The sequence below is a fragment of the Heliangelus exortis genome, chromosome W, assembly GCF_036169615.1.
Source record: "Heliangelus exortis chromosome W, bHelExo1.hap1, whole genome shotgun sequence".
In the NCBI taxonomy this organism is placed as follows: Eukaryota; Metazoa; Chordata; class Aves; order Apodiformes; family Trochilidae; genus Heliangelus; species Heliangelus exortis.
The window spans coordinates 4756664-4782542 of NC_092453.1; the positions used below are offsets into that span (position 1 = coordinate 4756664).

The 25879-nt window shown below is 44.6% G+C and overlaps 1 protein-coding gene across 1 annotated transcript in view; it reads right to left on the reverse strand.

Annotated features, from left to right (window-relative positions):
• The window catches only part of LOC139789193 (transcription factor RFX3-like), a 135357-nt gene that overhangs the window by 86387 nt on the left and 23091 nt on the right, over nucleotides 1-25879 (reverse strand). The window contains exon 3 of the mRNA XM_071729712.1: nucleotides 16737-16992. Within this exon, the coding sequence (XP_071585813.1) occupies nucleotides 16737-16992 (256 nt within the window). The remainder of the gene's footprint in view (nucleotides 1-16736; nucleotides 16993-25879) is intronic.

Consider the following 25879-nt stretch of genomic DNA (forward strand, 5'->3'; position numbering starts at 1 on the left):
AAGAAGGATTTCTACAAATATATTAACAATAAAAGAATGAACAGGGAGACTCTCCATACCCTGTTGGATGCAGGAGGAAATGTAGGCAGCAGGTGCCCAGACGGTGCCCGCCCCGCCTGTGCCAGCTGGGACTGGCCCAGATGCGCATGCCTGATTTAGGCAGGGTGTGGTTCCAGCAGGTCCCAGAGCCAGGCGGATCGAACTTAGTTCTCTGATACTAATCCAAACCAGCACTAGCTCGACTGACTCTGTTCATGAACCGAGCTCGCGCCCGCAGCGAGATTCCTTTCACGTAACAAGGAAACATGGTGACGGAGGATGAGGAAGAAGACGAGGTGCTTAATGAATTATTTGCCTCAGTCTTTAGTAACAGAACCAGTTATTAGAAGGAATATAACTCCTCAAGCAAGGAGACAGGGACCAGGAGCAGAATGACCTCCCCACAATTCAGGAGGGGATGATAAGTGATCTGCTACACCATATAGATGTGCACAAATCCATGGGGCTCGATGGGACGCACTCAAGAGTGCTGAAAGAGCTGGTGGGATGCTCACCAAGCCACTTTCCATCATTTATCAGCAGTCCTGGCTGACTGGAGAGGTACCAGCAGATTGGAAAACTGCCAACATAACCCCCATATATAAGAAGGAATGGAAGGATGATCCAGAAAACTACAGGCCTGTCAGTTTGATAGGGGAAGTTGATGGAGCAGATCATCCTGAGTACCATTATGGGGTAAATACAGAACAATCAGGTTATATGGCCCAGTCAGCATGGGTTCATGAAGGGTAGGTTGTATCTGACTAACCAGATATCATTCTATGACAGTGATTCGCTTATTGGATGAGGGAAGGGTGGTGGATGTGGTCTACCTTGAGTTGAGCAAAGCCTTTGACACAGTTTCCCACAGCATTCTCCTAAAAAATCTGGCTGATCATGGCTTGGATGAGCACACCCTTCACTTGACAGCCAAATCAAAAGAGTTGTGTTAAATGGAGTTAAATCCACCTGGCAGCCAGTCACCAGTGGTGTTCCCCAGGGCTCAGTGCTGGGGCTGCTACTGTTTAACATCTTCATTGAAGAGTTGGTTATTAACTTTAATGCTGGGCTATCAATTAACCAAATGACAGATGCTCTCTAGAAGCAGACACAGACTGAGAAACATGCTGTTAATTTCATCAAGTACAGCTATTTAGAAGAGACTTAGCTGAAAGCAAAATTACAATACAAAAAATTAATTCTATCCTGGCCCAAACCAGAACATTCCTGTATTTCAATTTGTGCCCATTGCCTTTTGTCCTTTCACTGGATACTAATGAAAATAGTGTGGATCTGCTTTATTTATTCGATCCCAACAGTATCTATATAAAGTAGTTTTGAAGATCTTTGTCCCCTGAATCAGTTCAGGTGTGCAATGATTTCTTTACTTTTACTCTTTATTGCTGTTGATAAGCTTAGCTTGCAGTTTTTAGGGGACAGTTTTGTCAAATTTTCCCCTGAAATGTGTAGGAGGGGGGAGCTTGAAAATATCTACACATTTGGGATGCAAATCAAGATACTTATGTATATATTAGACCTCAGAAGCTAGGGTATGGGGGTGGGGGGAAGGATATAAAAGCCACGTGTAAGAAAAACAAACTAAACAAAAGCAGACATTAAGCTGCATTGCATTTTTTAAAACAATGTGAATTTCCAAACTAAGATTTCTGCCACAGTTCTGAAGCATGCTCAGTATATATTTTTAAGTTTTTGTAGATATCTTTGTATAAAATTTGTCTTACAGTATTCAGAACTCTAGCACTGAGCTAGAGTGCTCCGCTGCAGATTGTGCTGGCACTGGAGCTGCTTGCCTCGGTGACTGATATAGTTGCCATCATGGAAACATGGTGGGATGACTCGTACAACTGGAGTGCTGCAATGGATGACTACTAACTCTTGAGAAGAGATAGGCAAGGAAGGAGAGGCAGTGGGGTAGCCCTATATGTAAGGGAGTATTTTCATTACCTAGAGCTTAACAATGGCGTCAATAGGGTTGAGTGTTTATGGGTAAGAATCAGGGGGAAGGCCAATAAGGCAGATATCATGATGGGAGTCTGTTATAAAACACACAACCAGGATGAAGAGGCAGATGAAATATTCTATAAGCATCTGTGGGAAGTCTCACAATCTCTAGCCCTTGTTCTCGTGGGGGACTTCAACTTACCAGATGTCTTCTGGATATATAACAGAGCAGAGAGGGAACAGTCCCAGAGGTTCCTGGAGTGTGTAGAGGATAACTTCCTTACGTAGATGGTAAGGGAGCCAACTAGAGAAGGCATCCCACTGGACTTGTTTGCAAACAGAGAAGGACATGTGGGTGATGATGAGAAGGTTGAAGGCTGCCTTGGGCATAGAATTATGCATGAAATGATAGAGTTCTCTGTTCTTGGAGAAGTAAGGAGGTAGGTCAGCAAAACCTCCACCATGGACTTCTGGAGGGCAGACTTTAGACTGTTTAAGAGCCTGGTTGACAGAGTCCCTTGGGAGGCAGTCCTGAAAGGCAAAGGAGTCCAAGAAGACTGGATGCTATTTAAGAAGGAAAGGTGCAGGAGCAGGTTGTGCCCAAGTGCCAAAAGATGAGCTGACGAGGAAGAGGATTGGCTCGGCTGAACAGAGAGATTTAGTCGGAACTTAGGAGAGTTTATGGCCGTTGTAAGAAGGGGCAGGCCACTCAGGAGGACTACAAAGATGTTTTGAGGCTATGCAGGGAGAAAGTCAAAGCCCACCTAGCCCAACTTAATCTGGCTACTGCCATAAAAGAAAACAAAAAATGTTTCTATAAATACATTAGCAACAAAAGGAGGACGAAGGAGAAGATATATTCTTTATGGGATGTGAGGGGGAAAATGGTGACAAAGGATGAGGAAAGGCTGACGTACATAATGCCTGTTTTGTGTTCTTGTTGTTGTTCACTGGGTAACCAGTCCCATGAGCACAAAGACAGGGATGGGGACCATAATAAAGTCATAGTAATTCCCATAATCAACAGGGAAACAGTTTGCAACCTGCTACACAACTTAGACACACACAAGTCTATGGAGCAAGATGGAATCCACCAAAGGGTAGTGAGGGATCTAGTGGAAAGGATAAACAAGACACTTTCCATCATCTGTTAGCAGCTCTGGCAAACAAGGGAGGTCCCAGTTGACTGGAGCTCAGCAACTGTGATGCCCATCTACAAGAAGGGCTGGAAGGAGGATCCAGGGAATTACAGGCCTGTCAGTCTGACCTCAGTGCCGGGAAAGGTTATGGAATAGAATATCATGAGTACCATCAAGCAACACAGGAAAACAAAGCAATCGGGCCCAGTCAGCACGAGTTTATAAAAGGCAGGTCCTGCTTGATGAACCTGATCCCCTTCTAGGACAAGGTGACACGCATATTGGATGAGGGAAAGGCTGTGGATACTGTCTACCTAGACTTTAGTAAAGCCTTTGAAATGGTTTCCTACAGTATCCTCCTGGAGAAACTGACTGCTCATGGCTTGGACAATTGTATGCTTTGTTGGGAATAAAACTCTGGCTGGATGGCTGTGCTCAAAGAGTTGTGGTGAATGCATTTCAATCCAGTTGGTGGACAGTGAAAAGTGGTGTTCTCCAGGGCTCAGTATTGGGGCCAGTTCTCTTTAATATCTTTATCAATGGGGGGATCCAAGTGGACCCTCAGAAAATGTGCAGATAACACCAAGTTGGGTGGGAGTGTTGATCTGCTTGACGGTCGGAATGCTCTACAGAGGGACCTGGACAAACCAGGTCAACGGGGCAAGGCCCGTTGTATGAGATTCAACAAGGCCAAGTGTTGGGTCCTGCACTTGGGTCACAACAACCCCATGCTTTGCTACAGGCTTGGAGAAGAGTGGCTGGAAAGCTGCCCAGAGGAAAAGGACCTGGAGGTATTGGTCGATAGCCGGCTCAATATGAGCCAGCAGTGTGCCCAGGTGGCCAAGAAGGCCAACAGCATCCTGGCTTCTGTGAGGAACAGCGTGGCCAGCAGGAGAAGGGAAGTGATCATCCCTTTGTACTCGGCACTGGTGAGGCCGCACCTCAAGTACTGTGTTCAGTTTTGGGCCCCTCACTACAAGAAGGACATTGAGGTGCTGGAGTGAGTCCAAAGTAGGGCAACACAGCTGGTGAAGTGTCAGAAGAACATGTCTTATGAGGAAGGACTGAGGGACCTTGGGTTGTTTAGCCTGGAGAAAAGGAGGCAGAGGGGAGACCTTATTGCGCTCTACAACTGCCCAAAAGGTCTCTATTCCCAAGTTACAAGTGACAGAACAAGAGGAAATGGACTTAAGTTTTGCCAGGGAAGATTTAGATTAGATATTAAGAAAAATTCTTCACTAAGAGGGTTGTCAGGCACTGGAACAAGCTGCACAGACAAGTGGTGGAATATTTAAAAGATAAAAAACCAAATCCCTAAATCCCTGGAGGTATTTAAAAGACGTGTAGATGTGGTGCTTAGGGACATGGTTTATTGGTGGACTTGGCAGTGTGCTGGGTTAACAGTTGTACTTCATGATCTTAAAAGTCTTTTCCAACCAAAACCATTCTACGATTCTATGTATTAGGAAGCACCACAAAAACACCTAAAGGAATTAGGGTGTGTTCCTCTAAAACAGTGACAAGGTTGATAGGCCCACTGAAGTGCCTCTGCAGCAAATCACACAGCATGGGTAACAAACAGGAAAAGATGGAATCCACTGTGTAGCTTGAAAGCTATGATCTAAACACCATCACTGAAATGCAGTGGGGCAAACTGCACGACTAGAGTGCTGCAATCGATGGCTATAAACTGTTCAGAAAACACAGGCAAGGGGGTTGCCCTCTGTGTAAAAAAATTACATATTACATATATATTACATAATTGAGTGCACAGAGCTGTTTCTGAAAAACAGCAATGAACAGGCTGAGAGCTTATGTGTTGAAAATAAGGGAAAAGCCAGCAAAGGAAACCTTATGGCTGGTATTTACTACAGGCAACCTGATCAAGGGCAGCATGTCGATGAAACATTCTTGTTCCAACAACAGGAAGCATCACGCTTGCAAGCTCCAATCTTCCTGAGGGACTTCAGTCACCCTGACACTGTCAATCTCAATCTCTCTTCCCACATCTCTTGAGTGGATGGACCTCAAGGCAGGGAAAGGGACTGGGGGAAAGAAGTTCCCGTCATCGTAGGAGAGGATCAGCTCAGAAACCATCTGAGGAACCTGAGCATACACAAATCCATGGGACCCGACAAAATGCATGCCACGATCCTGAGGGAATTGTAGGTCCAGAGGGCTGATGTAGTTGCTAAGCCATTCTCCGTCATATTTGAGAAGTCATGGCAATCAGACTACGTCCCCGGTGACTGGAAAAAGGGTAACAAGGAGGACCCTGAAAATTACAGACCAGTCAGCATCAATTCCATGCCTTATAAGATCACGGAGCAGATCCTCCTGGAAGACATGCCAAAACACATAGAAGAGAGGAAGGTGATTAGAGACAGCCAGCATGACTTCATCAAGGACAGATCATGCCTGACTAATCTAGTGGCCTTCTATGATGGAGCAATTGCATTAGTAGACAAGGGAAGACATACAGATGTCATCTACTTGGACTTCTGTAAGACCTTTGGTACAGCCCCCCACAACATTCTGGCTGCTAAATTGGAGAGAGATGGGTTTGATGGATGGACTGCTAGATGGATAAGAAACTGGCTGGTTGGCCACATCCAAAGAGTTACAGTCAATGACTCAGTGTCCAAGTAGAAACCAGTGATGAGTGGTGTCCCTCAGGGGTCCATACTAGGACCCATACCGTTTAATATCTTCATCAACGACACAGAGAGTGGGATGGAGTGCACCCTCATCAAGTTTGCAGATGATGCCAAGCTGAGTGATGCAATTGAAAAAAAAGGAAAAGATTGGACTGATACTTGTTGAAGATGGTCACCTGACCAATAGAGATGAAGACAAAGCAGAGGCATCCAATGTTTTGGATTTTTTTTTTTTTTTCCCTCATTCTTTAATAATACAGATAGACCTTGGGCTGCCTATTGCCCTGAGTCAGAGGAGCACATGTGTGGGAACAGTATCGTTCCATTTGTGGACACTGAAATTGTAAGGGATCAGCTGTATCAGCTGAATGTTCACAAGTCCATGGGGCCTGATGGGATTCATCCCAGAGTACTAAAGGAGCCTCAACTATCCTTGTATCTAGCAAAGCTCTTCTTGATACTGTAAATGGCACCTTCTGCCATGGTGACTTCAAGTGAATCACAGAACCATAGAATAGTTGAGTAGTTGAGGTTAGGAGGGATCTCTGGAGATTGTCTAGTCCAAACCCCCTCCTATTCCATGCTCAAAGCAGGATCAAACAGAGCAAGTTGCTCAGGACATTGCCCGGACAGGTTTTGAATATGTCCAGGGATGGAGACTCCACAATGACCCTGGGCAATCTGGTCTAGTGTTTGACCACCCTTAGAGTAAAAAAAAAAAAAAACAACAATTTTCTTAAGTCTGTTTTCTATGTTTCAGTTTGTGCCCATTCCCTCTTGTCCTGTTGCTGGGCACCACTGAGAAGAGTTTGGTTCAAATACACCCACAAAAATACACACTTTCAATACACCCTCCCTCTACTGGATATTTATATACATTGATAAGATTCCCCCCTGAGCCTTCTGTTCTCCAGGCTAAACAATCCCAACTCTCTCAGCATCTTCTCCTATGGGAGATGCTTCAATCTCTTCATCACTACAGTGGCTCTTTGCTGAACTTGCTAAAGTACGTCCACACCTTTTCTTGTACTGGGGAGCATATTCTTGTACTGAACATATTACTCCAGGTGTGGCCTCACCAGTGCTGAGTAGAGAGAAAGGATCACCTCCCTCAGCCTCCTGTTAACACTATTCCTAATGCAGCCCAGGATACCATTGGCCTCCCTTGCTGCAAGGGCACATTACTGGCTCACATTCAGCTCGTTGTCCACCAGGACCTCCACGTCCTTTTCTGCAAAGCTGCTTTCCCACTAGTCAGTCCCTAGCCCATACTGGTGCATTGTGTTATTCCCCCTTCAGCCTGTTTTCAGTCCACCTCACTGTCTGCTTATCTAACCTGCACTTTGTCAGCTTGTCTATTGAGGACGTTATGGGAGACAGTGTTGAAAGCCTTGCTAAAGTCCAGGTAAACAGCATCTGCTGCTCTCCCCTCCTCCACCAAGCTAGCTGACTCATTGTAGAAGGCTTATCAGGCATGATTTCCCATTCTTAAGTACATGCTGATTCCTACCAAGCACCTTCTTTGGAAATGGCTTCCAGGATGATTTTCTCCATCACCTTCTAAGGAAGAGAAGTGAGGCTGACGAGCCTGTAGTTCCCCAGATCCACCTTCTTTTCCTCCTTGAAGACTGCAGTGTCATTTGCTTTCTTCCACTCCTCAGGAACCTCCTCTGATCACCATGAACATTCAAAGATAATTGAGAGTAGCCTCACAATGACACCAGCCAGCTCCCTCAGTACTCATGGGTGCATCTCATCAGGTTCTATGGACTTGGGCATCTTCAATTTATTTAAATATTTCCCTAACTGGGTCCTCCTCTATTGAGGAGAATTCTTCCTTGCTGCAGACTTCCCCTCTAGTCTCAGAGACCTGGGATTCCTGAAGGCAATCCTTACCAGTAAAGACTCAGGTGTAGAAGGCATTCAGTACCTAGGCTTTTCCCATGCTCTTTGTCATCAGGTTCTCTGTCCCATTCATCAGCAGGCCTACATTTCCCCTAGTCTTCATTTTGCTGCTGATGGACCTGTAGAAACCCTTAATGTTGCCCTTCACATCCCTCACCAGTTTCAACTTTGGTAACCCCATCTCTGCACACCTGGGCAGTGTCTTTGCATTCCTCCTGGGTCATTTGCCCCTTTTTTCAGCTCCTTTATGCTTCCTTTTCACGTTTGAGTTTAGTCGGGAGTTCCTTGTTTGTCTGCGCAGACCTGTCACCTTTGCTTGATTTCCTGCTCATTGCAATGGACCGTTCTTGAGCTTGGAGGAGGTGATCCTGAAATATCAAACAGGTCTCCTAGAGCCCCTCTACTCTCTAGGACCGTCTTCCGTGGGATTCTTTCAAGCAGGTCCCTGCACAGTCCAAAGTCTGCGTTCCCAAAATTTGGAGTTATGATCCTTCCATTTGCCTTGTTCCCTCCTCTCAGGATTCACAACTCCACCATCTCAACCAGTTTGTAAGAACTCTAAGAAAAGCTTCCTTGTTTGTAAGAACTGCACTATCTTCCCCAAGATGATTCTGTTTTGCCTGTGACGGTGCTTGCTGAATGATGTCCCTGTCCTTATCTTGACCCATGAGCTTTTCAGTGCATGTTTCTCCCCTGTTCCATTGAGAAGGGGGAATGATAAGAGCAGCTGGGTGGGCACCTGTTGGCCAGCCAAGGTCAACCCACCACAAGACTTCATCTACTTCTTCCTGATCAGGCAGTCTCTATCAGATACCCACAACATCACCCACATTGGTATGCCATCTAACCCGGACCCTTGAATTCTTAACTGGCTTATTATCCATCTCTAGGCAAAAGTCTATGCACTCCGGCTTCCCTTTCATACAGCACCTTCTTGGCTTGTTTTCCCTAAAGATTCTGTATCGATCCATTGCAGCACTCCAGTTGTGTGAACCATCCCACAATATCTCTGTGATCCCTGAAATCATAGCCCTGCAGTTGCTCACAGACATCTAATTCCTCCTATTTTCCCCCATGTTGCGTGCATAAGCGCGCAGGCACTTCAGAGAGGCACCCAGTCATACCGATTTCCCCAAAAGGTCATGAAAGCTTTCTCATAATTCTGATCTCCTGACACTTTCTTAGTTACGTGCGTATGCTTGAAGTGGTCCGCTTTCAACCTGGTTTTGATGATTGTGAGGTCCCTCCTGTTTGCCCCACATCCTTTGCTTTCCCATCTACTCCATGACTTCCTCGCTTGACTGTTGGTCACTCCTTCCCCATCATTCCTAGTGTAAAGTTCTTCTTACCAGATTGGCCAGCCTGTTGGTAAAGTTGTTTGTGCCCCACTTGGTCATGTGGATCCTGTTTCTTCCTAGCAGTCCTTCGTCCTCAAAGAGGATCCCATGGTCCTAGTGGCACAAAGTCTATTTGGAAGCCAGTAAATAGTGGTGTACCCCAGGGGTCAATACTGGGTCCAATACTGTTCGAAGTCTTCATTAGTGATCTGGATGATGGAACATGGCGCACCCTCAGCACGTGGGCAGATGAGACAAAACTGGGAAGAGTAGCTGATACATCAAAGGGTTGTGCTGTCATCCAGAGTAATTTTGACAAGATGGAGAAATGGGCTGACAGGAATCTCATGCGGTTCAACAAGGGGAAGTGCAATGTCCTGCCCCTGGGGAGGAACAACCCCATGCACCAGTACATGCCAGGGGAGACGGCCAGCTGGAAAGCAACTTTACAGAAACGGACCTGTGGGCACTGGTGGATACCAAGTTGAAGATGAGCCAGCAGTGTGCCCCTGCCGCAAAGAGGGCTAATGGTATCCTGGGCTGCATTAGGCAAACTATTGCCAGTAGGTCCAGGTAGGTGATCTTTCCCCTTTATTCAGTTGAGTACTGTGTCCAGTTCTGGGCTCCCCAGTACAAGAGAGACTGGAGAGAGTCCAATGAAGGGCCATGAATTGGCACTGCTTAACTGTCCTCAAGGTGAAAAGAAAATTCTCATATCAAGTCAGGACCTCTTCTTTTTTTCAGTTTATGCCCAGTGCCTATCACTCTTCTGCAATGCCTCACTGTGAAGGGTCTGACTCCTTCTTCTTGATACCTTCTTGAAAGGCTGCTATTTGGTCCCCTCTAAACTTTCTCTTTTTCAGGCTGATCAAATCTAGTTCCCTCAGCCTCTCCTCATAGGGTATGTGCTCTAGCCCCCTGACCATGACAGTGGCCCTCTACTGAACTTGCTCCGGTTTATCAACATCCTTCTTGTATTGGCAGGGATCCAAACCTAGACTGGATAAGTCTCTGAGCCAATAAATGCATTAGATCTCAACGTGGAATGTTTAAATACTGAGGATGCAAAAGGTTTCAAGAGAGACACCTTGCCATCTTTTTCATTTTATTTTTATTCTTTAACGTTTAGGTGCCTTGACCCAAGCCATTCACAATTTTGCAACAAGTTTGCAAATGACGCCAAGCTGAGCGATGCAATTAATTCCCTTACATCCTTTCATCCAGCTGAACCTTGACAAGCTTTAGGAGCGGGACTGTGCAAGCCTCCGTCGAACAAGGCCAAGTGCAAGATCCTGCACCTGCGTCTGGGCTATCCCTAGTATCAGTTCTGAATGGGGATGAATGGATTGAGAGTAGCCTTGAAGTAAAGGACTTGGGGGTTCTGGTGGAAGAAAAAAGTGTACATGATCTGGCAATGTGCACTTGCAGCGCAGAAAGCCAATTGCATCCTGGTATGTATCAAAAAAAGTATGGAGAGCATGTCAAGGGATTTGATTCCCCCCCTCTTCTCTGGTGAGACCCCACCTGGAGTACTGTGTCCAGTTCTGGAGTCCCCAACACAGAAGGACATGGAAATGTTGGAGCAGGTCCAGAGGTCCATGAACATGATCAGAGGGCTGGAGCACCTCTCCTATGAACAGGATGAGAGAGTTGGGGTTGTTCAGCCTGGAGAAGAGAATGTTTAATGGAGTCCTTATTGCAGCCTTTCAGTATTTAAAGGAGGGTTATAAGAGAGAATCACAGAATATTAGAATCGACTGGGTTCGAAGGGACCTCTGAGATCATCAAATACAGCCCTTTATCCATTACCGCTGCAGTTATTAGACCATGGCACTAAGTGCCACATCCAGTCTCTTTTTAAATATCTCCAGGGACGGAGAATCCACTACTTCCCTGGGCAGCCCATTCCAAAGTCTGATCACCCTCTCCGTAAAGAACTTCTTTCAAATAACCAACCTAAACCTCCCCTGGCACAACTTGAGACCATGCCCTCTTGTCTTGCTGAGAGTTGCCTGGGAAAAGAGACCAACCCCCACCTGGCTACAACCTCCTTACAGGGAGTTGTAGAGAGTGATGAGGTCTCCTGTGAGCCTCCTCTTCTCCAGGCTGAACAGCCCCAGCCCCCTCAGTCTCACCTCATAGGATCTGTGCTCGAGTCCCTTCACCAGCCTAGTTGCCCTCCTTTGGACCCACTTCTGGACCTCGATATCCTTCCTAAACTGAGGGGCCCAGAACTGGACACAGTACACGAGGTGTGGCCTCACCATCGCTGAGTACAGGGGCAGAATCACTTCCTTGGACCTGCTGGCCACTCTGTTTCTAATACAGGCCAGGATGCCATTGGCCTTCTTGGCTACCTGGGCACACTGTTGGCTCATGTTCAGCTTCCTGTCAATCCAGACTCCCAGGTCCCGCTCTGTCTGGCTGCTCTCCAACCACTCTGTCCCCAGCCTGTAGCGCTGCATGGGGTTGTTGTGGCCAAAGTGCAGAACCCAGCACTTGGCCTTGTTGAACCTCATCCCATTGGAATCAGCCCAACTCTCCAGTCTGTCCAGGTCCCTCTGCAGAGCCCTCCTGCCTTCCAGCTGGTCGACACTTCCCCCCAGCTTAGTGTCATCTGAAAATTTGCTGATGATGGACTCAATCCCCTCATCTAAATCATCAATAAAGATATTAAATAGAACTGGTCCCAACACTGATCCCTGGGGGACACCGCTAGTGACCGGCCACCAACTCAATGCAGCCCCGTTCACCACCACTCTCTGGGCCCAGCCCTCCAACCAGTTCCTAATCCAGCGCAGAGTGCCCCTGTCCAAGCTGTGGGCTGACAGCTTTTTCAGCAGTATGCTGTGGGAGACAGTGTCAAAGTCCTTGCTGAAGTCCAGGTAGTCCACATCCACAGCCGTCCTCTCATCCACCAGGCGGGTCACCTGGTCATAAAAGGAGATCAGGTTGGTCAGACAGGACCTGCCCTTCCTAAACCCGTGCTGGCTGGGTCTAATCCCTTGTCCATCCTGTAGGTGCTGTGTGATTGCCCCCAGGATGAGCTGCTCCATAACCTTGCCAGGCACTGAGGTCAGGCTGACAGGCCTGTAGTTTCCTGGGTCCTCCTTCCGGCCCTTTTTGTGGATTGGCGTGACATTTGCCAACTTCCAGTCATCTGGGATGTCCCCAGTGAGCCAGGACTGTTGGTAGATGATAGAGAGAGGCTTGGCGAGCTCTTCTGCCAGCTCTCTCATCACCCTTGGGTGGATCCCATCTGGTCCCATAGACTTGTGGGGATCCAAGCAGTTCGATAGGTCACTGACTGTTTCCTTCTGGATTACAGGGGGGCTGTTCAGATTCTTGTTTCCAATCTTTTTTCTTGTTTTCTTGGCTCCAGAAGCCAGCTGTCCTCAGGACAACCTGTCTTACTGTTGAAAACTGAGGCAAAGAAGGTGTTAAATACCTCAGCCTTTTCTTCATCTTTGATAACTATATTCCCACCCATGTCCAGTAAAGAATGGATGTTTTCCTTGCCCCTCCTTTTGCCATTGATGTATCTGTAGAAGGACTTTTTGTTATCCTTCACAGAGGTGTCGTGATTCAGTTCAAGTTGTGCCTTTGTCTCTCTAATTTTCTTTCTACACAACCTAACTATATTCCTAAATTCTTCCTGAGTAGTTAGCCCTTTTTTCCATAATCGCTAGGCTCTCTTCTTTACCCCAATTTCTTTCAAAATCTCCCTGTTCAGCCAGACCGGTCTTATTCCCCACCGGCTTGCCTTTCGGCACACTGGGACAGCTTGCTCCTGCGCTTTCAAAACTTGCTTCTTGAAGTATGTCCATCCCTCCTGGACCCCTTTGTTTTCAAGGGCTGTTTCCCAGAGTACACTCTGAACTAGTCTTCTGAATAGGCCAAAATCTGCCCTCCGGAAGTTCAACGTAGAGGTTTTATTGATGGTCCTCCTTGCATCCCTGAGTATTGAAAACTCTATTATTTCGTGATCACTGTGTCCCAGACGTCCACCGACCACCACATCTCCCACCAGCCCCTCTCTGTTTGTGAACAGGAGGTCTAGCGGGGCTCCATCCCTGGTAGGCTCATTTACCAGCTGGAGCAGGAAATTATCCTCTGTACACTCTATGAATCTCCTAGACTGCCTCCTCTCTGCTGTGTGGAGTTCCCAGCAGATGTCCAGCAGGTTAAAGTCACCCATGAGAACAAGGGACGACGATTTTGAAACAACCACCAGCTGCTTGTAGAATAATTCATCATCCTCATCATCCTGATTTGGTGGTCTGTAACAGACTACCACCAGGATATCAGCCTTGTTGGCCTTCCCCCTGATTCTGATCCACAGGCACTCAACCTTATTGTTACTGACTTCAACTTCTACAGAGTCAAGAGACTCTCTAACATATAGAGCATATAGAGCTACCCCTCCACCTCTCCTACCTTGCCTGTCCCTTCTGAAGAGCCTGTAGCCACCCATGGCAGCACTCCAGTCATGGGACTCATCCCACCACATTTCCGTGATAGCGACTACATCATAGCTTTCCTGCTGCACGATGGCTTCCAGCTCCTCCTGTTTGTTACCCATGCTGCGTGCATTGGTGTACATGCACTTCAGCTGGGCTGCTGATTTGGCTCTTAACTTGGGCTGTCCACCCTTGGGCTCCTTTCTGGAGAGCCCGGTTTCAACCCCATCCCCCTTCAAACCTAGTTTAAAGCCCTCCTTATCAGCCCCGCCAACTTATAGGCTAGAGTCCTTTTGCCCTTGCTAGATAGATGAAGCCCATCCGGTTTGAAGAGACTAGGTTTGATGAAATTTGGCCCATGGTCAAAAAAAACAAAGTTCCGATGGTGGCACCAATCCCTTAGCCACCTATTGATATGATAGGTTTTCCTACTCCTCTCCTCATTCATCTCTGCTACTGCAGGAATTGAGGCAAACACCACCTGTGCTCCTGACCCATCAACTAAACAACCCAGTGCCTTGAAGTCCTTTTTGATTGCCTTAGTACTTCTTCCATTAATGTCATCACTGCCAGCCTGGACTACCAACAGTGGATAATAATCAGAGGGCCGAATTAGCTGGGGGAGTCTCCTACTAATATCCCTCACCCAGGCCCCAGGAAGGCAGCAGACCTCCCTGTGGGATGGGTCCGGTCGACATATAGGGCCCTCAGTTCCCCTCAGAAGGGAGTCACCAACTACAACTAACCTTCTTTTTTTCTCTGTAGCTGTAGTTGTAACCCATCTGGTAGACGGGGGGGTGGACAGGAGACCTTCCAGACAGATCTTCCTCTTGTCTGTCCTCTGCCTGATTCTCTGAGTCCAGGGCCTCATATCTGTTCTCTAAAGGCACCTGGGGAGATGGTGGGGGTTAGGAGGGGATTCTTTTGCCTCTCCGATGAGGGACCTGTTTCCATTCCCTCCCATCCACCTGGTTTGCTCCAACTGCCTGATGGCAGGAGGGGCAGGGCTTCACCGTCTCCTTCTGGACTTCTGGAGAGACTTCTTACCAAGGCCTATAGTGACAGGACAAGGGGCAACAGTCTTAAACGGAAAGAGCATAGATTTAGATTGGATATAAGTAAGAAAATCTTTACTGAGAGGGTGGTATGAAACTGGAACACATTCCCTAGGGATGTTGTGGATGCCCCCTCCCTACAAATGTTCAAGGGCAGCTTGGATGGGTCTTTAAGAAACTTGGTTTAGTGGAAGGTGTCCCTGCCCATGCAGGGGGGTTGGAACTAGATTATTATTTGGGTCCGTTCTGACCCAAATCATTCTGTGATTCCATTAAAAAATAATTATGAAAGTAATTTTACAGTTCCCAGTTTATAAGCATGAAATGCACTTTAATGTATTATAATGACTCATTTATATAACTATGCACTATATATAATACCTCAAAAATACCTCAAAAATGGTAGGAAAGCTATATAATGGTTGAAACACATTTTTGTAACTTTATTTTTATCTGAATTCATTAAAAGCTAGATATAGACAAATAAAATAATTCAAAACATCCTAATTAACAGTTTTTATTTAATACATGAAGCAAGTGCAGATAGTGAAAGATATGTACCTTAAATTTCATTTGCATGACATTGTTTTTAGAATGAGCATAAAATGGGCTTTACTTATTGTCCTGGTTTTGCTGGGACAGCATTATAAAATAATTTTTCTGTTTAGAGAAACTGTAGTTTAGAGATACTGGAGAGTCCAATTCTGTGAGAACCAAAGAGATAAGATGCTCTGGTATGCAAGTTTCCATAGTGGTGAAGGTCAGAAGTAATTTTGAAACATGCACGTGCAGTGGTCTAGGAGGGGCAAAGCCCAGGGCAGCTGACCTGAACTGTCCATCCAAAGTATTCCATACCATAAACATTACCCTCACTTTAAATGGGGAAGTTTGCTGGGATGTTTGGGGGGCTTCTACCATGGCTCCCTACCTGAGAGGGTCCTGTCCATCTCGTCAGTTGTCCTGTGCCTGAGGCCTACTCCTCTTGCTGTGACCACTGCATTCTTGCTGGAGCTGTTGTGCTCACAGTGTTGGGCATTCAGCCTTCACTGCTAGAAGCATACAGCTCATGACTACTATCTGGAGTTGAGTATAATTTATATCTTATATTAGCACTGGGGCCAATATTAGTTCATTATTATTATCCTATTAAATGTTTTCATTTTAACCCATGGGTGTCCTTTCTTTTCGCCAATTCTCCCTCCCGGCTGCAGTCAGGTGATAGACCAACTGTCCAAACCATGACAGTTATTTGGCACCCAATGTGGATTTGCAGTTATTTGGGGCTCAGCTTATCTGTGAGAACCATATATCTTTACTCTGGGAGTCTTGATGGGTTGAAGTTTTAAACATATTTGAGCAGCTTTTTTGTGAGCAATCATTGTGTTAGAGAGGCTGGAACTGTTGTCAGGAGTTCTCTGGTATTTCTTTAAAGAACTGTTCAGAGTTGTAGATGTTACTGCAGTTTGTTAGGAGTGTTGCGGGGTTTATTGCTTCTGGGCATGGGGTTATGGGACTACTATGTGTTGGTGTGAGGTAAAAGTAATTACTTTGTTTAATTTGAGAGTATATATTATAGTACAATTCCTTATAAATATTGAAATATTTAATTTTGGAAAAATAAATTCTAGTTTCTAATTTTAGCTGAAAACGTTAATCATCTTTTAATTTGCAAAAATTGATATGGAGTTTCAATACCAGTGAAATGATTCTAGGATATCAAAGCTCAAAGTCTATTACTGTTTCTGCATTACTTGAAATTAGCTTATGTCTTCAAACTGCATGTCATCTACACTTTGATCCTACACTAAATTGCTTCACTTATTGAATTATATCATCAGTTTATAAAACTAAATTATGACATGATAAGTTGTTGTTATTTCTTTTTTAAATTATTAAACTGTTTTTGTCTTAACCCATGAGTTTTCTCACTTTTACTCTACCAATTCTCTCTCCTATCCCACCAGGGGAGAACGGTGCTTAGATGCTCGCTGGGGTTAAACCACAACAGCCCACACTTAATTCTATTAAAACGCACAAAGTTAAAATAAATGTAAATATTTGTGGAACAAATCCATGTATTACTGAATCTGTCAACATAATACGCAAACATGTCAGCATTCAGGAACATCATAGTGACTAAGAAACTATCCCCAAAGATTTAACATAGTTCTGAAGTACTTACTGTAGCTGGAGTAGCCCGTGTTGTATGAGTCACAGAATGACCAGAATTTTCCATTGAATTGCCAATCACATAGGTCCCTCCTGAGCTGCTAATGATCTGTCCTCCTGCAACACCCATCTGAATCCCTCCGGTGCCCACCATACTATGAGAAGAGACCACTGTTGATGCCTGTGCAGAACTTCCTTGAGTATCGAAGTAATTTCCCCCAGAGTTTTGGCTATACATCTGGGTTTCCGTGTAAGGATAAGTTGTTCGACTTCAGGAAAAGAAAACAAAAAAATAGCAGTTATTTATTTGAACTGTTTAAGTGAGGGAAACATCATTGTAGAAAAGAGTGTACAGTTGCTATAAATAAACTAAATAGGGTGGGCAAACAATCCCTGTCTCCGCACAAAAACCCATTTCATTTTGTCAAAGTACTGAGTAATTAACTTGGACTCACTGTTAAAATAAATATTCATTAAATTTCACAGAAAGTGCTCTCAGTCCCATCTGAAGAGGGCTGGAGAAAAGTATGACAAGAATTTAAGACATGAAAGGAAGATCTCATTCAAGTATTAATACATTATACAGTAATTTATAAAATTGTTGTAACTTAAAATCTTACACTCTAAGATGGAGTTTTGTTTAGGTGCCATATATTTTGTATACTGTGTTTCAAATTATAAACATGACGAAAAAACCTATCAGCCAAGATGGTCCTATATACAAGAGTCCTATAAATGTTTTGTGTTGATTTTAAATTCACTGAAACTCTTGCTGAACCAGTTAGTTTTAGGCTTTTCACTTAACTCATGAACCTTATGTTGTTCTTTACTTCATGTCCATATGACTTAGGTCATTACCCTTTAATGAGTTATAATGTTTTATTAGCTATTTAACATAGTGTATGTTTTGTCCTGTATACTAACTTGGACTTTCAAATTGGTATAGCTCAAAATACACAAGTAAATTCATAAGGTTTTTTTTAAAATTGAGAATTTGGATTTTGCAGTAATTTAAAAATTTTAGCCAGTGTTTCAAGACCAACAAGATTTATATCATGGATGTGTTACAATAAAATAGTCAAATGATAAAAATTAGTTTGTTTACCCAGATGATAATTTTGGCATTTAATCATAAAATGCTTCCTAAAATCAACTGGCACCAACATTTTGAACCCATAACAACAACCAAGTCAGAACTTCTATGATAATAACTGGCCATCATGGATTCTGCCTTGTTCTTCAGACAGCAAAAACCTCTAACATTTAATTTTAATATCCTAAAAGCTTTTCAAGTTATGTAATATATTGCTTGTTTTTACAGTTACTTAAGCTGACTTTAATGTTTTCATTTTATTCTTGGTATTTCAAAAGTTTTCAGAGCAGCTGTGAGAAATTCACAGCTCATCTACAGTGCGATCTAATGAAAACAAATCACTTTTTTAAAAAGGAGGGATTGGATGAGGAGAGAAGAGAAAGGCTCCAGAACTTGTATGGTCACCTTCTTTTCAAAGATAAAATCATATAATCTTTTACATTGCAATAATGTGTACAGGCAAGATGCTTTGGAGAAATCTCCTTGGGTATACTTGACTGATTTTATTAACCCAGGGCATCACTGAATGCCTCCAATGGATGGGAAGTCAGGCATCTGTGACCAGATGTTATATCTTTCTTAGAACCAGGCAATTTAATAAACAGCCCTATTTAATCGAGGGTACTTAAAGAGAACACAATGATGTTCAACAACCATCTGCCAGAGAGGTGGAACACTGGAATTACCTCCAAAACAGAAAAGAAGAAAACAAATATTGGTAAATAAGGAAAAGAACAAAGGCATGACATAATTGTTGACAGTAAAAATAGCCCTGTCCAGAGGAAATAGTACAAATGATGTCTACAAGATAAATTTCACTTGAAGAAGTCCAATAGGTGGGTCTTAGAAGCCCTAAAGATTGATGCAAATCCTAGAGACTGTCCTCATTTTTTTCAGTTAATTTATCCCTCTCTACAACTAACAATACCTGAAAGATTACTCTGTAAAACTGACAGGCAGTGAAGACTCTACTTAGATTCCTAAGTTTTCAAAAAATAGTTTTAAGTTTTATTTGTTTCCAGATGTCATGATTTATTCTTCAAAACATATTTGTGTTTGCTAAAACAGATTAGATGTCAAATTATCCTTTGTCTGAGGATAATATGTAGGAAAGATAAAATCTTAGAACTTAATAACTTTTTTTTTTTTTTTTTTAATATCCTTGTAAAACTTTAGCTAACCAAACCTTTGCTAATTGGTTAATGAAAAACTGAAATTGTATAACTTTTGAAAATTAAACCAGTATAATTACAACCATGGGCTTGAGAAGATCAGATTCTGGCTTGTTCAGGGCCCTGCTTCACAGGATCTCATGGGAAACTGCCTTGGAGGGAAAAGGGATCCAAGAGAGCTAGCTGATCTTCAAGAACAGCCTCTTCAGAAAACAAGAACGGTCCATTCCAATGAGTAGAAAGGGAAGCATAGAATAATAGAATCATAGACCAGCCCAGGTTGGAATGGACCTCAGAAAATCATCTGCTCCAAAATATCTGTTCTGCATTGGGCCAGGATAGAACCAATTTTCTTTCTTGTAATTTTGCTTTCACCTAAGTCTCTTCTAAGAAGCTTCACTTATTGAAATTAATAGCATGTTTCTCAGTCAGTGTCTGCTTCTAGGACTGATAACGCCCAACCTGGGACTTTTCCAGGGCCTGCCCTGCAGCCTCAGTGGTGATGTAAGCATTATTGGTGGGAAAGGGGGGAGGAACATGGTATTGCTTTTTTGAATATTTGTATATATTTAATAATTTTCCTTTTCATCACTACTGCTTCATTAAAGCTGTGTAGTTTAGTTTCCAACCCCTAAGTTTCTCTCCCTTATTCTTTCTCCTTTCTCTACCAGGGAGGGGAAAGGGATTACTAGAGAGCATGTCATTAGTTTAATTGCCAGCCCAGCATTAAACTGTGACAATATGATGGGAAAAGGAGCCTAGATGAGATTATCTAGCACCCTGTCCAATCACATACTGAAAACCTCCAGCAATGGAGATTCTACCATGTCCCTGGGTAAGTTGTCCCAGTGCTTGATTGTTCTCACTGTAAAAAATTCCTTTCCTATGTTGAGATAAAACTTTTCCTTGTGCAACTTTTACCCATTCCACCTTGTCTTCTCCATGTGGCTCCTTGTGAAGAGAGAGCTTTCATCCTCTTTGTAGCTGCTCTTTTAGTACTGAAAAACTGTGATAAGGTTCCCCCTGAGCCTTCTTTTCTCTGTGGAAAAAATATCTAACTCCTTCACTCTTTCCTCATAGGGCAGGTTTTCAGCCCTTTGATCATCTTTATGGCCCTCCTTCAGACCCCCTTCAGCCTGTGTGCATTTTTCTTGAATTATGGAGACCAGAACTGGGCACAGTACTAAAGGTGAGGCCTGACAAGGGCTCAGTAGAGTGACATGATCGTGTCTCTCTTCTAGTAATGACCCTGTGGGTACAGCTCAAGGTCTGATATGCCTTTGTTGCTGCACTGGTGCACAGCTGACTCACGTTCAGCTTCTTGTCCACTGGCATCCCCAGGTCCCTTTCAGCAAGACTGCCCTCCAGCCACACAGATCCTAGGCTGTACTAGGCTCTTTGTTTATGTTTTCCCAGGGCAGGAATCTGTACATCTTTTAAATTTCAAACTGGCGATCTCTCTTCCCACATGTCTTGAGTGGATGGACCTCAAGGTAGGGAGTGGAGGACCAAAGTCCCTCCTACTATAAGAGAAGATCAAGTTTGTGACCATCTGAGTAACCTGAGCATGCAGAAGTCCATGGGAGCCGATGAGATGCATGCCAGGGGCCTGAGGGAATTGGTTGATGTAGTTACCCAGACATTCTCCATGATATTTGAAAAGTCATGGCAGTCAGGAGAAGTCCCTGAGGACTGGAAAAATTGAATAATTGCATCAATTTCTGAAAAGGGTAAAAAGGAGGATTACAGGAACTACTGACCAGTCAGCCTCACCTTTGTGTCTGGGAAGATGATGGAACAAATGCTCTGGGAAAATATGTCTAGGCAAATGGATGACAGGGAGGTGATTAGAGATAACCAACATGGCTTCAGCAAGGGCAAATTGTGCATGACTAATTTAGTGACCTTCTATGATGGAGTGACTATATAAAGGGACAAGTGGAGAGCTAAGGATGTCATCTATCTGGACTTCTGTAAGGCCTTTGATATAGTCCTTCACAACATTCTGGCTGCTAAATTGGAGAAATATGGGTTTGATGGATGGACTATTAAGTGAATAAGGAATTGGCTGTACAGTCACATCCAGAGAGTAGTGGTTAACAGTTCGATGTTCAGATGGAGATCAGTGATGGGTGGTGTCTCTCAGGGGTCCATATTAAGATTGGTACTGTTAAGTATCATCATCAATGGCATGGACAATGGTATGAAGTGCACTCTCAGCAATTTTGCAGATGACACTAAGCTAAGTGGTGCAGTTAGACAGAGGGAAGAGATGGCATCTAGAGGGACCTTGACAGGCTTGAGGAGTGGGCCCATGTGAACCTCATGAGGTTTAACAAGGCCGAGTACAAGGTCCTGCACCTGGGTAGGGGCAACTCCCAGTATCAATACAGGCTGGGGGCTGAAGGGATTGAGAGCAGCCCTGAAGAGAAGGGTTTGGGATACTGATGGACGAGAAGCTGGACATGAGCTGGCGATGTGTGCTTGCAGTTCAGAAAGACAACCATATCCTGGGCTGCATCAAAAATGTGACCAATAGGTTGAGGGACGTGATTCTCTTTGCTCTCATGGGACCCTACCTGGAGTACTGCATCCAGTTCTGGAGTCCTCAGCACAAGACAGACATGTCCAAAAATGATCAAAGGGTTGGAACACCTCTCCTATGAAGAAAGTCAGAGAGAGTTGGGGTTGTTCATCCTGGAGAAGAGAAAGTTTTGACGAGACCTTATTGCAGCCTTTCAGTTCTTAAAGGGGGCTTATAAGAAAGATGGGGACAGACTTTTTATCAAGGCCTGTAGTGATAGGGCAAGGGATAATGGTTTTAAGTTGAAAGAGAGTAGATTGAGACTAGATATTAGGAAGGAAGCTCTTTACAATGAGGGTGGTGAAACACTGGAACACATTGCCCAGAGAGATGATAGATGCCCTTTCTGGAAACATTGAAGGTCAGGTTGGATGGGGCTCTAAGCAATCTGGTCTAGTTGAGGATGTCCCTGCTCACTGCAGGGGGCTTGGAGTAGATAACCTTTAAAGGTTCCTTCCAACCCAAATCATTCTATGTTTCTATGATTCTATGATGCAGTTCTTTCTGGCCCACTCTTCCAGCCTGGTCTTTCTGTAAGATGACTCTCCTTTCTGGAGTTTACACCTCACCACCCAGTTTGAGGTAGTCGGCAAACTTGGTGAAGGTGCTTTCAGTCACATTGTCCAGATAATTTATGAAAATTTTGAAGTGTGTGGCCCAGTATTAATCCCTGGGGGACCCCACATATAATAGGCTGTCAGTCTGAGTAAAAAACATTGATCACCACCCTCTGAGTGTGACCTGTTAGCCAATTTCCTATCCATCTCGCAGACCACCCATCAAAACTTTATCTTGCCAGTTTGTCTAGGAGAAGGCTGTGGAAACAGTGTTGAATGCTTTGCTGAGGTCCAGATAAACAACATCCACTGCTCTCCGCACTTCAACAGAAAGTGTTAATTTGTTGTAAAAGGTGATCAGGTTAGTCTGGCAAGATTTGCCTTTGATAAATCTGTGCTGGCTTTTCCCAATTACCAAACATTTGGTTTATGATAGTTTCTAGAAAAACTTGTTCCATTACTTTCCCAGTAACTGAAGTAAAACAAATAGACCTGTAGTTTCCTGGGTTCTCTTTTGGTCCCTTCTTATAGATGGATGTGATATTTTCCCTCTTACAGTCATCAGGGATATCCCCTGATCTCCATTACTTTTCAAAATGGCCTTGGAACAATGTCAGCCTCTTCTCTTTAACACCCTGGGGTGGATTCCAGTCGGGCCCATAGATTTATGTGTGTTGAGCTCTTACAGAAGACTGCAGACCAGCACTTCCTCTACTACCAGAGGAATGTTGTCATGTGTTGTCATAGCTACTTGATTCTGTGATCTGGGGTCCAGCTGCACTAGTAAAGACAGAGGCAAAAGAAGCTATTGAGAACCTCTGTCTTGTCAGCATTATTAATGTCTAGTTTCCCTGCCTTGTTTAGCAATGGACCTCGGTCTTTCCTGTGCTTCTGCTTACTGCTCACATACCTGAGGAACCATTTCTTGTTGTTCCCTAATTTCCATTCTAGCTGACCTTTAGCCCACTTGAATGCATATCTGTATACCCTATCAAGGTTCTTGTAGTCCTCAATGTCTGTTTGGCTGCCTTTCCATAGCCGTTATGCTTCTTACTTGCTTTTAAGAACACCCAAAAGCTCTTTGTTATGCCAGGGTGGTCTCTTGTTCTGCCTTCTTTCTTTGCCTTTGTAGGGTTCTTGTGCTTCCAGAAGGCTATTATTGAATAACTCCTAGCTCCTTTGCCCTCCATGGATGCTTTCCATGGAATCCCTCATAGCTGGGTTCTGAGCATCCTACCTGTCTTTCTGAAAGGATTTGTACCCATCCACTGTGGTCTTCTGGTTGTGTGAGGTTTTCCACCAATGACATCATAACTCTCATATTGGGCATGAAGCTCTACTTCCTCCTGCTTGTTGCCCAGATTATGAGTGTTTATGTTATGCACTTGAGATGGCTGGACTTGGGGTTCTTGCCTTTGGAAAGGGTTGGGAAACATTCCTCACTACTCCAGTAGGTGTGCTCATCTACCCTGTTGCTTATGGATATACAGTTGTGACAGCTGTGGACTCCACCCTTTAAGTTTGTTAGTTTAAAGCACAATTCACTAAGTCACCCAATCTGCCAGTGAAGATGCTCCTGTCTCTTCTAGATTGGTGGATCTCATCTCTCCCCAATAGGCTGTATTCATTGAAGAGTGTCTCGTGACCATAGAAACCAAAGCCCTGGTGATGACACCAGCCATGAAGCCAAGTGTTGATCTTCATGATGTGTCAACTTCTGCCCACACCTCTATCCCTGACTCACAAGACAGAGAAGATCACTTGGGCACTTGTACCTTTCTCTTGGGAGCCCAGGGCTCTCAAGTCCTGCTTGATCTTGCCCAGGTTATGCTTTATCATGTCATTGGTGCCCACATGGAAAAGTAGAGATAGTAGTCTGTACTTGTTACCAGTTATGAAAGTCTCTCTGTGACATCACGGATCTTGGCTCCCCTTGACTGTATATCAGGTCAGAAGATGGGTGCCTTGGTGCCTCTCACCCACTGCTAGCACTCACTGCTTACTTTTGCAGCTTTTAGTATGTGCTGCTGGTGTGTTTTCTCCCTGTGAATCTTGCTGTCACGGTTTAACACTGGCCCGGCAATTAAACCGAGTAACAGACTCTCTCTATTAATCTCTCTCTCCTCCCTGATAAGAAAGGAGAGAGAATAAGGGAGAGAGACTTATGGGTTGGAAACTAAACTACACAACTTTAATGAAACAGTAATGATAAATAGGAAAAATTAATAAATATATACAAATATACAAGAAAATGGATACCACATTCCTCCCCCCTTCCCCCCAATAGCTCTCACGTCACCACCGAGGCTGCAGGGCAGCCCTGGGAAAGTCCAGGCTGGACTCCTGGAGTCGGCAGCAGTTGGGAACTGGAGGCAGGAACACACAGATAAGGGCTGGCACGGATCAGGACCACAGGCAGGCAAACGGACGGGATCCTTCCAGGATGCCGGGGTGAAGGAAAGGGAAGCAGGAAAGGAAGGAAGGGCAGGCAGCCGGAAGCTGGAAGCAGGAAATCTGGCTTGGCCCTCATGATCCCTCAAATTTATACTGAGGATGACGTATATGGGATGGAATACTCTGTTTGGTCAATTCTGGCATCTGTCTTGTCCGTTCCTCCCCAAAGGAGGGATGCAGGTGGGACCTCTTTATGTTTTCCTCAGAGCTGAGCAGTGTCCTTGGTTCTGCATACCAGTCTCTAGCAGTAACTATAAACATCAAGTGTTATCAGTCCTAGAAACACACACTGTCTGAGAAACTTGCTGTTAATTTCAGCAAGTGCAACTACTTACAAGAGACTTAGCTAAAAGCAAAAGTACAAGACAGAAAATCACCTTTATCCTGGCCCAAACCAGGACACTTGCTCATTGGTTTTGTCTGCTGCCAAGACTTCATATCTGTTGCTGGTTGGTACATACAAGAAAGGGAAATGAAGCAATATCCTATTCCCATGAGTCACCAGAGACCATGGTGCTTGATGCTCTTTGTTTGGTCATCCTTAGAGGTCAGTTCCATGAAGCCCTAGTATTTCTTCTTACAAATACTTTATTTCTTGTTCCCTCTCCATAACACAGGGTAACTTGCTGACTTCCTCCTGCAGCTCCTCCACTCACTGCCTGAAGTGACTGCACCAGAGCATATTTTGAACAGGTGGAGCTTGCACCCTCTTTCATCCAGGAGTGTGGGATACAGACTTCACATCCCTAACTTGGACAATAGCTTCCCTGAAGCTCTGTCTAGGTGGCCGCCTCCACTTTTCCCAGGCTAGTTTGTATAAATAGACGATTCCTGTCTGCTGTAGAGTGCAGCCCTCACCTGGTGTCTACCACCATGCTTCCGACAAACCCAAAGAACTGCATAATAAGCCCTTCTAACTTCCTGGAGACCTCAAGCTGCTGGGTAGGCTTGCACAGCCAAAAGCTAGCTGGGGTGACCATCAAGGCTGCAGCATAAGACTGTGGGTGAGCAGAGCTTGCAGCAGCCTGACAACAGGTAGGATGCACGACCATTCTTGTGCACCCTTCTGCTCAAACTGCTGCACCATTCCTCTCGGGCACTGCTCCCTACAGCAATAATCCCTGGTCAATGGCACTCCCTAGGGGCCGGTCATATGCAGCATCCTGTGATTTGAACTGTCAGCAGCAATAGCTGGTACCACCCAACTCTCACCCATCCCTCTTGTAAGACCTGTCGCTTGCTGGCCAGTCTCTCCACATACCCAGCCCAAGGGTGTTAGGGGCCCATAAACACCCT